The sequence below is a fragment of the Octopus bimaculoides genome, chromosome Z (genome assembly GCF_046866305.1).
Source record: "Octopus bimaculoides isolate indiv1 chromosome Z, ASM4686630v1, whole genome shotgun sequence".
Classification (NCBI taxonomy): domain Eukaryota; kingdom Metazoa; phylum Mollusca; class Cephalopoda; order Octopoda; family Octopodidae; genus Octopus; species Octopus bimaculoides.
This window is the reverse complement of record NC_142944.1, coordinates 37059033-37075753: the sequence shown is the minus strand read 5'-3', so window position 1 is coordinate 37075753 and position 16721 is coordinate 37059033. Positions and strand designations below refer to the sequence as shown.

At 36.5% G+C, this 16721-nt stretch overlaps 1 protein-coding gene across 1 annotated transcript in view; it reads left to right on the top strand.

Annotated features, from left to right (window-relative positions):
• LOC106872838 (uncharacterized) overlaps window positions 1-16721 on the top strand; it is a 37914-nt gene that overhangs the window by 20739 nt on the left and 454 nt on the right. Inside the window, exons 3-7 of the mRNA XM_014919971.3 lie at window positions 8366-8548; window positions 11246-11338; window positions 14045-14170; window positions 14891-15061; window positions 15857-16721. The exon at window positions 15857-16721 is cut by the window's right edge and continues 454 nt beyond it. Coding sequence (XP_014775457.1) covers window positions 8366-8548; window positions 11246-11338; window positions 14045-14170; window positions 14891-15061; window positions 15857-15941 — 658 coding nt within the window. The 3' untranslated portion in view covers window positions 15942-16721. The remainder of the gene's footprint in view (window positions 1-8365; window positions 8549-11245; window positions 11339-14044; window positions 14171-14890; window positions 15062-15856) is intronic.

Here is a 16721-nt window from a genome sequence, read left to right as displayed (position 1 = left end):
GCGCAGGAGTGGGTGTGTGGTAAGTAGCTTGCTTACCGACAACTTGGTTCCGGGTTCAGTCCCACTGCATGGCACCTAGGGCAAGTGTCTTCTACTATAGCCTTGGGCCGACCAAAGCCTTGTGAGTGGATTTGGTAGACGGAAACTGAAAGAAGCCCGTTGTATATATATGTGTATATATATGTGTGTTTGTCCCCCCAACATCGCTTGACAACCGATGCTGGTGTGTTTACGTCCTCGTCACTTAGCGGTTCGGCAAAAGAGACCGATAGAATAAGTACTAGGCTTACAAAGAATAAGTCCTGGAGTCGATTTGCTCGACTAAAGGCGGTGCTCCAGCATGGCTGCAGTCACATGACTGAAACAAGTAAAAGAGTAAAAGAGAGTAAGCTAAGGTGTGTTTTCCATAGAATATCAAAAATGAACAACACTGCTGGTATGACAATGACACTCATTTACAACTACTACGCAATGTCAAAACAGGGTGACACAAACGTATCTCCACTCTCTTGTATATATTCATGGGCTTCCACTCTGTTTCCAGCTCTCAAATCCACACAGGGCCTTTATTAGCCTGGGTCTATAGTAGAAGACACTTGCCCAAGTAGCACACAGTCAAACTATTCCTGAAATCATGCAGTTAGGACGCAAACTTAGCTACATCTGTGTGTGTATGTGTAGGTGTGTAAGTAGATGTATGTATGTGTGTGTAGTTGTATGTATGTTTTTATGTCTATATATGTATGTATATTTGTCTTGGGTATGACTTCAGGCGTCATCCAGTACTGGGACTCTGGTTTGGGAATTCCAGGGTTTTGATGAGTATGGAACCACTTATTAGTCACTATTGTTCGCAGGTCTACACTGACCTTTTAGGGTCCCAGCTATGGGTTAATTAGCATGTGAGTGCCTTGGGAAAAGTAAAAAGCTAGGGGTGTCAACCTCAGTAACAAACCAAGGAGTGGAGTCCATCAGTTGGTCTGGTACCCTCTTTGACACCCTTTCCAGCAGCTGCATGATGGGTGGATTTTTCCAGTCCTTAAGGGCAATTCACCTAGGAGAGGGTCACTTCAGTGTAAAACCTACAACTTACTGGTCAATGCAGCTGTCTTAGCCTGCTGAGCCACTGCATTTAGAACCCCAAGACCTCTTAAGACTAAAAGAGGGATCAGATTGTGTAGACTGACTCTCATTTTAAAACTATTTTGTGAGGCAGGAAGAACACCCCTGCAGCAAGGATTGGCTTACATGCCCACTTGAGAGCATGCTGCTTTTCCTTGTGGTTTTTGGAGTACAAAGAAACTGCCATCATATATGTATTGGTTGAATTGATCTCTACAATATGAACCTGTGTGTGTGTGTGAGAGAGAGAGAGAGAAAGAGAGAATATATGGGTTGGAGTAATATGGTAGTACTCATTAAAAAAGCTCCTTGTATCATTGTACAAACCATATAGTAATATACAAGAGAAAAGGATAATGAATGTATAAAGTCATAAATGACAGAAAAATATTTTGATGAACTTTTATTTAACAATAAAAAAGAATCCTAATATCACGAGTCAATTTGTCGTGATATTAGGATTTTTCTTGTTAAATAAAAGTTCAAACTATTTCTGTCATTTGTGACTTTGCACACATACACACGATGGGCTTCTACATAATTTCCATCTGCCAAATTTGCTTTGGTTGACCTGGGACTACAGAAGGAAACACTTGTCCAATCTGCTACATAGTGGCACTGAACCAGACACCATGTGGTTGGAAACTGTTTCTTACTAGACAGTCATGCCTACACTCTGTTTTTATTTGAAAAACAGAAATTACAACGTGCTTTTGAATCCTTGTGGATTTTTACCATAATCAGTGGAATTTCTTTAGCTTGATAGAATTTTTTCCAGTTGTGAGATACTGTTTGAACATTTGGAGATCATCAACATCTGTGTCTGTAGAGTAAGTATAAGGACTAGAAGAGGTTCTCTTAGATACTTAGCAATGCCAAAATAAAACAGTACAGTAAAATTATTCAGTTATGGAGAGGGGAAAATAATTGTCACTTTATTCAAAGTCAGACTGCAAATATTTTTGTCTTATTCTGTTGTACTTGTGTACAGTGATAGTAACAAGGTCCATGTAAATAACAATTAAAATGTATAAATGATGATAGAGGATTGTAATAAAATATTAGGGCACATTGTATAATTTATATGTATATATTTACCTCTATATTTTTTGTCAGTTGAAAACTGAACTATGGTCACTATTGTTGATGTTTAATCCCAATTCAGCACAGAGCAGATCTATTCTAGCCTTGACACCTCATTTTGTTATAAGGCAGTGTATATCTAGGACCATATTACAAGATCTTCCTCTCTTAAGACAGTAAGGTATGATTTGAGAAAGATTTTGGTTTGTCTGTAGAGTGACTATATAAGGTAATTCATTGGCTTGGTTACTAATCTTTTTAAATAATAGCAATTCATGAAGTATGTCAACTGATATTGCAAAGAAATATAATGTATGTTTTGAAACCAATAATAATAAATTAAATTAATCTCAAGTGATTTCTTAAATTTACCTTAAACCATCTAGAATAATATAAGAAATGATAGAAAAGGAGCTATTCCATCTGTCCCATATATCAAAGTATCTTTCATGCATAGTGAGTGTACCATTGTGTAATCTGTAACTTTATGGCTACAATTGAGACACCACAGATTACCCACCTGTGACAGTAACTCCAAAGTAAATGGGACACTCTAGGTTGTCTGCATGGGACAATCTATAATGCTAGTGGCATGATGGAATATGCCAGTTCTGTATAAAACATACTGGAAGCACCAAAGTTGGCTGAGTTTATCTTTCTGCATATACCAGATGATACAGACTTTAAATAGTGATGTGACACATTCAATCTATGGTAAAATCATTGTCAAATGATGATAATGATATGAGAGGAATAAATACTCTTTTACTCTTTACTCTTTTACTTGTTTCAGTCGTTTGACTGCGGCCATGCTGGAGCACCGCTTTTAGTCGAGAAAATCGACCCCAGGACTTATTCTTTGTAAGCCTAGTACTTATTCTATCGGTCTCTTACTGCTGAACTGCTAAGTTGCGGGGACGTAAACACACCAGCATCGGTTGTCAAGCGATGGTGGGGGGACAAACACAGACACAAACACATATATATGTATCATCATCATCGTTTAACGTCCGCTTTCCATGCTAGCATGGGTTGGACGATTTGACTGAGGACTGGTGCAACCGGATGGCTACACCAGGCTCCAATCTAATTTGGCAGAGTTTCTACAGCTGGATGCCCTTCCTAACGCCAACCACTCAGAGAGTGTAGTGGGTGCTTTTTCGTGTCACCCGCACGAAAACGGCCACGCTAGAAATGGTGTCTTTTATGTGCCACCCGCACAAGAGCCAGTCCAGGGGCACTGGCAACGATCTCGCTCGAGAACCCTACAAGGCCAGTCAGGCGGTACTGGCAACGGTCACGCTCAGGATGGTACATCTTATGTGCCACCCGCACAAGAGCCAGTCCAGGGGCACTGGCAACGATCTCACTTGGCTTGCCGGGTCTTCTCACGCACAGCACAGTTCCAAAGGTCTTGGTCAGTAGTCATCGCCTCGGTGAGGCCCAATGTTCGAAGGTCTTGCCTCACCACCTCAGCCCAGGTCTTCCTGGGCCTACCTCTTCCACGGGTTCCCTCAACTGTTAGGGAGTGGCACTTTTTCATGCAGCTATCCTCATTCATTCTCACCACATGTCCAAACCAGCGCAATCGTCTCTCTTGCACACCACTACTGACGCTTCTTATGTTCAGCTTTTCTCTCAAGATACTTACACTCTGACGGGTATGCACATTTACATTACACATCCAGCGGAGCATACTGGCTTCATTCCTTGCGAGCTTACGCATGTCCTCAGCAGTCACAGCCCATGTTTCACTGCCATGTAGCATGGCTGTTCGTACACATGCGTCATACAGTCTGCCTTTTACCCTGAGTGAGAGTCCCTTTGTCACCAGCAGAGGTAAGAGCTCTCTAAACTTGGCCCAGGCTATTCTTATTCTAGCAGTTACACTTTCAGCGCTCCCACCCCCACTACTAACTTGGTCACCCAGATAGCGGAAGCTATCAACTACCTCTAGTTTTTCTCCCTGGAATGAGATAGAAGTTGTTTCCTGTTTGTTTACAGTGTTTATTGCACCTGAACATCTGCCACACACAAAGACTAACTTTGTAGTTAATCTGCCTTTGATATTGCTGCACCTCTTATGTGTCCATAGCTTGCACCGGGTACATCTTATAGAGTTACTACCTATTCCTTTACTGTATATACATATATATGACGGGCTTCTTTCAGCTTCCGTCTACCAAATCCACTCACAAGGTTTTGGTTGGCCCGAGGCTATAGTAGAAGACACTTGCCCAAGGTGCCACGCAGTGGGACTGAACCCGGAACCATGTGGTTGGTAAGCAAGCTACTTACCACACAGCTACTCCTGCTTGATTTTTAATTATATTTTCAGTTGTGAAAATATATTAACATCTAATCACTTGAAACTTATGCATTCTGCTTAACCAGCTATGTTTGTTTTGGTTGTTGTCCTGCATTATTTCATCTTTTTACTTTTGGGTTATGAAATATTTTTGTGTTGTATTTATTTAACTGTTAAAGAAACGAAGGTAATACTCACGTCTTTTGATATTACTGGGATTGGTTGTTCATTCGCATCTGCAGGAAGACAATTCCAGATAATTTGAAGTTCTGGAGAGGATGGATCACAAAATTGTTAAGTGCAGGGTCTAGCAGGTGAGATACAGTGGTGGCTGATGAAGAGAGACTAGAAATAAAGCTTGACTAGTTGATTAAGAGTGAAAGACAAGCACCTGGTTGTAGGGTGTGGATGGGATAGTTTTTGACAATGTTAAATGTTTCCCTAACTATCACAAGTATATTATTACTATCATTATTCATTATTCATATACACATGGTGTGTGCATGTGTGTTTATCCATTCAAGTGATTTTCAATGTTGTTTTAGATGATTATTTGATTAAATATTTGTAAATTCAAATTAAAATCTATGTAGCAGACAGGACAAGTGTTGGAGACATTGCTACGAGTGTTACCATGTCCTTTTATTCAGTATTTCTTCAGACATCCTGGAATGAGACAAATGTCTTGGATTAATTCTTTGGTTTCACAATAAAAATTTAATAGCATGATGGTGTAATTTAATGATACATTAATTATTTTGGCATCAAATGTCCACCCCCAGAATTTTATTCCGATATTATTTTGGAGAAAATATGTACAAAATTTATTATTGTTAAATGCTGCTATCATATAATATTTGTTAAATAGCATTCAGCTGATGCATTTTGTACAAACAACAATTAATTAATGTGAGATTAAATTACACTTTTTACACTTGTAGTTTTCAATCTTTGGAAGATGGTGATGATGATGATGGGGGTTTCAAATTTTGGTACAATGCCAGCAACTTTTTGAGGGTAGGATGGTTGTCAATTAGATTGAGCCCTGTTCTCAACTCATTTGTGTGTGACAGCTAAATCAATTTGCTATATGCAAGACCACATCAACTCCCAGAAATTTAAGGAACTTTTTTTTCAGATTGCTTTTAATATTAACACAGATATCAGAGTAGAAATGTTCATATAATTTATGAATCAAGAGATTGTTTAACATACGCCTGCACACACACACACACACACACACACACTTTACTGTGCCATTCCCCTAAAGGTACTTGAGTCCTGTCTACTTTCCTGCTTACCAAAACTTCATCTTTGCTAAGTTTACCTTGATGCCTATCAATTGTGTAGGTTTAGCTTCCATGCTTGGAGTTTCCTCTCTAATTCCTCAATAGATATCTACAAATAGGAGTTTGCATAAACCCTTTTGTTACCAATCCACCTGAAACAGCCCTTAGTTCTATGAGACAAACTAGTTTTTCTAAATTGATCTGCATTAAAATCTTCCAAAATTTCATGTTAATTTATATTTCAAACACCAGCTTAATAATGACAATTATTTTATTAAGCTCTTCATTATTTTCAAAATTAATTGAAAACAATGGTAGTATATTTTAACAGAAATATAGTAACAGAAATGCCTCTGTGATGGCCTGTAGAAGGAAGATGAATATCAGAGGATTGAGAACTGGACCCCTACCTTCACAAGAAATTCATCACTGAAATCATTGACTCTTACTTTACTTTCTGTTTCTTTGTCCATAGCTTGTGTACCCCTCACAAGCCATTTGTTTACATTTATTTTCCTAAGTAACCACCAAATTATTGTATGTAGCACCCTGTTAAATACCTTCTCCATGTCAACAAATGCCATAAAAATTGGTTTACTCTTAGACAAGTATTTTACCTGTAGCTTCTTACTAGGAAGATTACATTTATGGTACCTCTTCCAAGCATACAACTAAACTACATTTCATCAAGGACTAACTCTGCTACTGATCAGTTCTGTTATGACTCTGGCTTTCATATCCTTGTCCGACATTTTGATTCTTGTTCATTTCTTCTCTCTGAAACATCTTTTCCCTTGTAGCAGTTCACAATGATTATTGCTACACCAGTCATTGGCTATGTAAATATATATCTGTATAATGTTTTTTTTTGTGTGTGTGTGTGTGTATGGCTATGTGGTTAAGTTCGCTTCCCAACCATGTGGCTTTGGGTTCTGTCCCATTGTGAAGCTCCCAGAGGAAGTGCCTTCTGCCATAACCTCAGACCAACCAATGCCTTGTGAGTAGATTTGATAGATGGATATTGTAAGAAGCCCATCATGTATGTATATATGTGTGCATACACAATGTACAGACATATATATATATATCTATATGTGTGTGTGTGTGTGTATATATATATATGTGTTGAACCATTAATCCCTAGATGCTTTTTTTCGTTCTCTATTTTTTTCCTCTCAATCCTTTGTCAAAGAGTATTGGCTCGAAATACATCAAAGATTTTTTTCCATTCTTCCTAATACACCTGCTTGTTTCTTCACCTGTCTTCGTCTTTTGTTTTCTGTAAATTTGAACTGTATACATTTATTGTGTTTGTCTCCTTGCCTTAACATCACACAACAGTTATAAACAAGCTTCACTGCTGTACAAGCTATGTCCTTTGTTTTTAGTCTTCCATGAAAATGTGGGAAAATATCATAGTGTTTGGAAATGAGTGAGGTTGGCAAAAGGAAGGGAAGCTGCTTAAAGAAAAATTCTAAACTATTTTTTGTGAGCTATACAAACATGGAAAACTGGATAGTGATGATAATGATGATGTCCACTTATCTTCAGACAAGCATGTGCTTTGTCAAAAATCTTAAGATTACCTCCTCTTTTCATATGGAGGTCGTTTTGATTGCCATGGGTAATTATAAATCTGCCAGAGGCACAGATAATTTTAATAAATCAAGAATTTATGTTGTATGGTATTTGATATATCTGTATTTGTGTGTTTTTTGTTGTTTTTTTTCAAATACATACCACTGGCCACTCTAAGTTCTCTTAGCTCATTTTTGTTTAATACATACTTATACATGTGTGTGTGTGTATAATCTTGACTAAATTTGTTTTATATTCTGCAGAGCTCATATACAAGAGTTCAATTTACCCCAATGGTTAAAATTGGCTCATGAAAATTATAAACTTTCTCTAGCAGGGTGCATGAGAAAATCTTTGCAATTTAAAGGGGTGAAGAAATTCTTACCACTGAGGAATACAGTAATTGTTAAATGTAATTGTTTTGGGTCCTTTTATATGTGCGCATGCACACACACACACACACACACACACAAATACATTTTGTGGCAAAATAAACAAAATAATAATAAGAGCACTCAGAGTGCGCAAACCTCTGCCAAGGCAACACCGTCATCTCAACGATTAGCCAGAGATGATTTTTAAAATGAGAATATTTGAAATAAACTCGACTGCTCTCACAAACGAGAATACTAAAAATGAACCCGACTGCTCTCAAAAATTAAGTAAAAAAAAAATAAAAACTGGCAAAATATTCCAGAATCCTTGTCTGGTATGAAATCGATCCCGAAATCTAATCAGTTCATGCCAGTCACGAGGCCAAACATACCTGAAAATTTCATCCAAATTCATCTAGCAGTTCTTGAGATATTTTGTCCATGGACAAACAAACAAACACTACTGAAGACAATACCTCCGCCTTTGCTAAGGCAGGGGTAATAAATAATTTTCATCTTAACATGATTCTATTGATGTTAAACCATGCCATCACCTTCCTCCCTGCTGTCCATTTTATCACTCTGTAATTTATATTTCTTTTTTCCCTCAGGTTCCAGATACCTCCCAACAAAGTCTGTCTGTCAGAAGAGAAAGTAGCTCGCCAATTACAAGAGCTATCCATTAGCCCAGATTCATATTCTTGCTTATCCCGATCATCAATGTGTGACTTTTCCCAAGATGAACAACGTTCAGAAAATATCAGCCACTGGCAGGCAATGAATAAAACAAAAGAGTAAGTTTATATTTTATCATTTAATATATCTATTGATAGAATAAATTTATGAAATCATCTTTGAGTGAGTTTATTATTATTATTATTAAGGCAGCAAGCTGGCCGAATTGTTAGTATTCTGGACAAAATGCTCAGTGGTATTTTATCAGTCTTTGTGTTGAGTTTGAATTCTGTTGAGGTTCACTTTATGAGGTCGATAAAATAAGTAACCAGTTGAGCTTTGGGGGTCAGTGTAATCAACTAGCTCCTTTTCCCCAAATTTCCAGCCTTTGCCTATAGTAGAAAGGATTCTTCTTATTATTTTAGTAGTAGAGGTAGTAGTAGATAGTGGAAAGAATTATTATTGCTTGGAAGGCTGCTGAATTGCCAGAATTGTTAGAGTATAAGTACCTTTATTGTTCTGGGTTGATCTTTTTTGTAGATCAATCCTTCCACCCTCTAAATTGGTGATTTTGTTTTTATCTAAGAATCAATTATTGCTAGGAGCATGGCAGTGGCATTTATATCTGCTTCTCCATACTGGCACGCACTGGATATTCACAGACCAGAAGTATTGCCATCACAAACAGGCACTATTACTTCAGTACTGAGCTACATATCGTCGACTTACAACCACAATTGGTTCTGACTGACTGGTTGTAAGACGATTTGGTTGTAAGTTGGCCTGTATATTTTTACACTCTTAAGGTACATTCTCAGGTAAAAGTCACACAGCATTCTGTATTATATTATTATATTGGTGTTAGTCAAAAATTTCGGAGTTTCAAGCAGTTGTCTTATAAACAAATACGAGGTTGCCTCAATGTCTCCACAACAGGATAGTCATCCTACACGGTGGCGATTGATAACCAAACGTAGGGGAAGCATTTGTTAGTTGACATCATCCATAAACAAATACGAGGTTGCCTCTAAGAAATTAAACCCATTAGATTTCAACTGGACCAGTTATTATTGCTGTCGGGAGCTGGCATGCCAATTGTCGTAAAGTTGATCGGTTGTAAGTTAGGTAGGTCATAAGTCAACAACGACCTGTATTAAATTTTGTTTCTCTATTTCTCAATTAAAATTCTTTTCTGCTAGGGTCGATGAATACTGGTCATATGAGAATGGATTTAACTTCATGTATCTTTTCTACAAATTTGTAACTTCTTTTGCCGAAGTTAGAAATCATTATTATTCCCGTCACTGACAGTTGACTCAAATGAAGTTGATTGTGTCATCAATCAATCAGCCAACCTTCTAAGTGAACAGCAATTCCCAATCAGCCAGGATTCACAGTATGGGTTGTAACGTTCATCCTTTCAAGTGCTGAACTCAAAACATCACTTGCAAGACCTCCATTCGGGTGGTTTTTCTGAGTCACAATCTTGCCCTTGTATGCCACTTCATCACAAAAGTTACCCATTTACATCTGAGTGAACTGGAACACTCAGTGTTTGCAGTGTTTTGCTCAAGAACACAAATACCAGTCTTGGAGTCGAAACCATGATCTTGCAATCCTAAATTCAACACTAATCATTAGGCCACACAAAATCATATTGTGTAATTTTGCTTCAATTCTTGTTTCTGTAATGTTACTCTTAGAGGTTGTTTTAACTATCTGATAAAATTCCTTTGAAACCATTATTTTGAAAATCTTTTACGTTTAAGACCTTTTTATACAGAGATTATCTATAATGAGGATGGCAAGAAGTAAGTTAGGCATTCTCTGCATGGACGTGTAATGTTAGTGTGCATATATGACAGAAGGCAAACTGAGGGAAGGCTAGATACAGATGTGATGTGAATGGAGGATAACAGTTGGATTTAAAGAAGTACCAAGGAAGGAATATGTGGGAGAGGATCATATGGAAAGTCCAGCATGTAGCATGTCACCTGTATATATATATATATATAGTATATGTACACACATACATAAACACTCATGCACGCACACACGCACACTCTCTCTCTCTCTCTCTCTCACACATACACACACTCACTCACTTTCTCTCTCTTTCTCACACACACTCACTCACCCACTCTCATGCAAGTAACTCAGACGTGGCAGTGTGGTTAAGAAGTTTACTTCCGTACAGTGTAACTTCGGTTTCAGGCCCATTTGCAGAGTACCTTTGACTTATGTTTTCTGTTATATCTCCGATCCTTGTGAGTGAATTTAGTAGATATGAACTAAAAGAAGTCAATTGTGTGCGTGCGCACACTGTATGTTTGTTTACATTTGTACTCTAGCAGCTGCTACAAGTGTTGTCACTTCTCCAGTAAACAACTTGTCATCTTTCTTCACCCTTTCTAGTTGTGTGAAAACAAGAGATGCTTCAATAATTTGTACGTTTGTGTTTGTAACTACATTGTTTTCCAAGGGGAGGTCACTCCTTAAAAAGTGATCTAAATCGAAGTAAATTCTGTCGTTTTATGAATAGAGGTAAATAAAATATCCTCTGTAGAGGAATGTAATTTAATAAAACTCTTGACTGTATTGCTCCAGCATATGGCCACAGTCAGATGACTGAAACTAGTAAAAGAATGTATTATACACCCAAACACATTTATTTTTTACAGTTAGCTTATGGCAGCTTAATGGCTTTATTACATTCTGCTTCCTATGTAGTTTCCCTTCGACTATGTTGATTTCCAGTAAGTAACCTTGATTGTTCTGGGCATTTTATTATGCATTATTATACAATTCTTTTTCAGAAACAAGTCAGATACTAGTTTAGCAGATATGGATGAAAGCAGTAATGTCTTAAAAACTAAAACTAGAAATCCCCGGAGTGTTGTTCAAGATATGTAAGCTTATTTCAGTCATATTTATTGACATTCATGTATTGTAACTGTATTTATATAAAATATTATTATCTGTTATGATCTATGTACCATGTTCAACAGGTTGGCAAAAATGTAGAAGATAACATTGTAACATTTAATTCCTTTTCATTCATCATCATCATACGTCTGTTTTCCATGCTAACATGGGTTGGGTAGCTTGACTGAAAACTGGTAAGCTGGGGAGCTGTACCAAGTACCGATCTGATTTCACATGGTTTCTATGGCTGGATGCCCTTCCTAATGCCAACCACTCCAAGAATGTAGTGGGTGCTTTTTACCTCTCGTCAGCATGTGTGCAAGTCTTCTCATGCACAGTATATCACCAAAGGTCTCCGTCACTTGTAACTACCTCTGTGAGGCCCACTGTTCAAAGGGTGCTTTTTACTTGTCAGTTACGCAATACTGGCATCAGCCACGACTGTGATCTCATTTGGCTTGATGGGTCTTCTCAAGCACAGCATATCACCAAAGGTCTACATTATAAGTTCTTGCTCTTCCTATTACCAACCCTTACCTATTTTCATCTAAGATATCATTTCTGCTGTTTTATTTTTTTTTTTTTCAAACAACCAACAAAGAGCTCAATAGTTGGACATGCTTTTGCAGAAGATTGTAAATGAATGATGGTGGCTTTTGTTTATACTTAGTGCACATGTGATGATCGAATAAACAAACACCTTGCTTAATACAATGGGCTTCCACACTATTTCCATGTGCCAAATTGACTTACAAGGCTTTGGTCATCAGCCAGCAGCTATTGTAGACGACACTAGCTGACGTGTCTGTTCAGTAGGATCAAACCCTAAGTGGAGTGGGTGGTTAGCAAACCTATTAACCACGCAGCCATGCTGTTTTCTCTCTCTCTGGTACTCCATTGGTTACAACACCAAGGGTTCCTGCTGGTCTGATCAATGAAACTGCCTGCTTGTTAAATTAACATGCGAGTGGCTGAATGCTCCACAAACACGTGTACCATTAACATAGTTCTCAAAGAGATTCAGTGTGACACAGAGTGTGACAAGGCTGGTCCTTTGAAATAGAGGTACTACTCATTTTTACTAGTTGAGTAGGCTGGTGCAACGTGAAATAAAGTGTCTTGCTCCATTGAGAAATTGAACTCATAACCTTGCAATTGAAAGCTGAATACTTTAACCACTAAGCCATGCACCTTCACAATGAATCTCCTCCTGTTCATACTATTACTGCTCTGGACATCTCACCTAAGCTCATCATTCTTTTGTAGGAGCCCTTTAGTCATGTGAGAAAGACAGCGCAATGTTTGAGAAGGTTCTTAAAGTTTGCCAAAGGCAAGGTAATTTCTATAGTACCATTGTGACACAGAATGGCCCTTTGAAATACAGGTACTACTCATTTTTGTCGCTGAGTGAACTCGAGCAACATGAAATGGTGCCTTGCTCAAGGACCCAATGCATCTATGAAGTGCTTGGGGCTAGGTGGGGTATTCAGCTTTAGAATACCAAAACTGAAACATTGTTGCAAGATATGATCCTCCAGTCTTGGTTTTTGTTTAGCTATCTAGCCACGGCAGGATGGATAATGAATGTATGATGATGATGATGGTCTATAGTTTTGTAGTTATCAGTTTACTTACACCTTTCCTCCTAACTACTGCAGCTCTGTAAATGTGTATAGCACAGTCGCTACTTCACTCTTCATCGATGGCTGTTTTTACTTTCACATTCCCCCTTCACTCACTCTCTTTTAATCCTTAGCTTCTCTTAACCCCCCTCACATCTTATTTCTTTTCTTTTGTCTTTCTCTTCGTTTTTGAACATTTGCAAGTATAATGTGAGTGAATCTTTTAACCAAATGAGCTATTGAAGCACCAAGGAACAATGTGATCTTCCTACAGTCTATCTACAGCAAATCATGTGGTGGAACACATTCCTCTCCAAATTACAATATTGTTGCGAGAGTTGAAATTGTGTTGCAGAAATTATTGAAACACTTATCAGATATCCAATGCTCTCACTATTTACACTTGTTTGCACCATATCTTTTTCTATAATACATTGTAATAGCTAGAGACATTTAAAGATGTCTTAGTCTCATGTAAGGTCTACTGCTAGAGAATGTGAACTATTAACCCTTTAGCATTTAAACTGGCCATATCCGGCCAAAAGTATTCTGCCTGTTTTATGTTCAAACTGGCCAGATCTGGTCTCTCATACCAACCCTACAATATTGTTTTAAAAATTAACAGCTACCTCATCAAAATCTCATAGCTACAAGATAATGTATGATTAGTTCAAAACAATGTAGATGAAAAAGCATTAATTTTGGCAGAATAATGCGAACACTAAAGGGTTAAACTCTTTTCATTTTCTTCCATCTGTGACTGAAGTCTCAAACCAATGAGAATGCTGGTTGCCCTGTAAGAAATAACAATCAAATCTCCCTCAAAAATCAAACATTGCTGTTAAAAAACTGGTCAGTGTAGTTCTAGTTAAAGAAAAATATGGGAAGGTCATGACTGGAACATTTTTGATCTGGGGTTAAACAACAGTTACAATCTGGTGATATGTAGTTCTCTCTGAAATAGTTTATGAAGCAGAGGAAAATTTATAAATACTAAAATATGACTATTTAGTAAGAATCTTGGTAATATTCTTGAAATTAAAGTTGTTACATTTTCTTAAATTCTAGAATTGATGAAGATGAAAATGAAAGCTCTGAAAATAAAACAAAAAGGTCTCTTCATATTTGGGAAGACCTTAGCAAGGATATACTAGCTCCCAAAAATGTCTTGCCAAGGAAAATTATTGAAGAAATGTGAGTCTCAGGATTTTCTCCCTACAACATGAGAAAAAAAAAAATTATTGCAAAATTTAAAAATCTTATTTTGTTTAATAAAGACATTAAAATTATTGGGACTTTGTTTTTATAAGTTTATTTTAACTTTTATTTTTTTAATTTTTTTTCTTTACTCTATTCTTTCCTTAAATGAATCTCTTTGCACTTTGAAATATTTTAAAGATAGTTCAGTTTCGCAGTTTTACTTAACTGGTAGAAATTTTTTTTGCTTGGATTTTCTTAAGAGCATTAAATATAAAATTTAATAGAATTTATTTAAACAAACTGTGCTCGTCTTTGCATATTTGCAAGCATGTGTGTGTATGTGAGTACACATACATATATATACATATATATATATATTTGAAAGAATTTCTGAAATAACCTTTTTTTTTTCTATAAGAAAAAGCTTGTTTTTTTTGAAAATCAGTTTAAAAATATCAATCATTTTAAATGTCAAAATTTTAATTCAACCAAAAATAACAGAGTACATTTAAAAGAAGTTGTATGAATTTTTAAAGATAAAGTTGCATTAATTTAATGTAATTAATCATACAACTTGTATTGTCTACATGTATTTTGTTGATAAATATAGGATCTAAATAATAAACATTATTTGTATTAAAGAGTAATGAAATGTGCTGATTTAATCTCTCGTAACAGCACATAAGTTGGTGTTTCTGATCTTTGTTCTTCTAGTATTTCAACACCAAAACCTTGCCTAGATGTGGTATTGTGGCGGCCACCAGATGTTTTGGCTAATGTAGTAAAACAATCTCCTGAAAATACTTTTCCTAGTAACAACATCACCCAAGACCAGCCAACTCAGGAGGAATTACCGAAAAGTGCCTTAAATTTTCCAGATATTAGGTGAGTAGATCAACTAATGCTTGTACTTAACTAATTTTAATTATTCATGGATAAAGTAATGTTGTCAATTGAAATTTTTCTTTTTTCTGTGTATGTTGTCGGACAGAGCTTTTCTTACAGTCTCTTCACATAACATATCCATGCTGTATTGTCTACTCTCTTTCAACATCACATCCCTCTTATACCCAGTTTTTTCCTTACCCATCATTTACACTAACATTACATGTCCTGCAAACCATGCTGGCCTCATTTCTGTTATCCAACCATTACACATTCCGTGATAATGTTTAGCTGTTATGTAATATCACACCTCAGACACAGTGAAAGGCAGAGATCCTTTGTCATCAATTTAAGTAATAACTCCTTAAGCCTATTACACTCTATACTTTGGCTACTTGTTAATTAGATCACTTTTCTTAACTGTTAATTAGATCACTTAGGTAACAGATCCTGTCAATTAATTATAAGGAGCCTTCTGAGTATTTCAAAAAGTTTATTTCATAAGTGTACCTACAACTAAATACTCTAGCATATCTGCTTGTACGAAGTCCTGTTTTTGATGATACTATATCTCTTGTACACCCCTGAGGTTACACTGGTTATATATAGTGTAGAGTTCCTGCTTAGCATTTTTGCGCATGTGCGCGCATGCTGTGCGCACACACACACACACACTCTCTCTCTCTCTCTCTCTCTCTCTCTGATTATAGGTTGCTTGTTATATGTTCACTGATACTATTAAAAATAAATTGCATTATGTTTATTTTAATTTGTTTGTTATCTTTTCTATTACAGTTTACTACCATTTACCTCTGTGCAAGACACATCAAACATTTATAAGTCTTACTTTTCAACTGAAGATGATGTTATGGATATCTGAAACCTTGTGGATTTTAAATACATTTCTTTTTTGTCTGCTTCAACAGATATTGAATGTCGACATTTAAAAAAATTTTTTTTTTTTTTTTTTTAAACTCTGACTTCTTGTTATGGTTAAAAATCAGTTGTCATCATAAATCCTCTGAAAATTTCTTGGGAAGAGGAAAATACCTCTGATGTTTCAAATGAGATGTAAATAATGTTGTATTTCACTTTTTTTTTTTTTTAATTTTCTTTTTTGTGTGTTTATTATTATTATTATTTTTTTTTTTTGTTCAATTGAAACAAGAAATATCTTTAGTTTGTCTTAATCTTGTTGTTGGTGCTGTTAAATGTTGTACAGATTATTTTCTTTTTCTCAGTATGACAAAAAAAAAGAAGCGTAATTGTAGTTTAGAAAATATCTCTTTCTAAAAGTGAGCTCCCTAGGATTTGAAAACAAAATTACACACACACACACACACACACACACACACACTCACACTCTCTTACTCTCATTCACACATTCTCACTAACACACATGTGCACACACACACAAACACATTTTCTAAGACAGTTAATGCTATTACACAATTGGTAGAACATTGGACACAGAATGCCTTTCATTATTTAATTACATCTCGAGTTCAGATCCTGCCAAGATTGATTATCTTTTTGGGTAAACTGAAGTACATAAAACAAGTGCTAGGGAGAGGGGTATGGTTGATAGAATCAAGCACACCTTTCCCCAAAATGGAGTATTAGATCTTAATTTTATGGGAAGGAGTTTGTTCCTAACAAC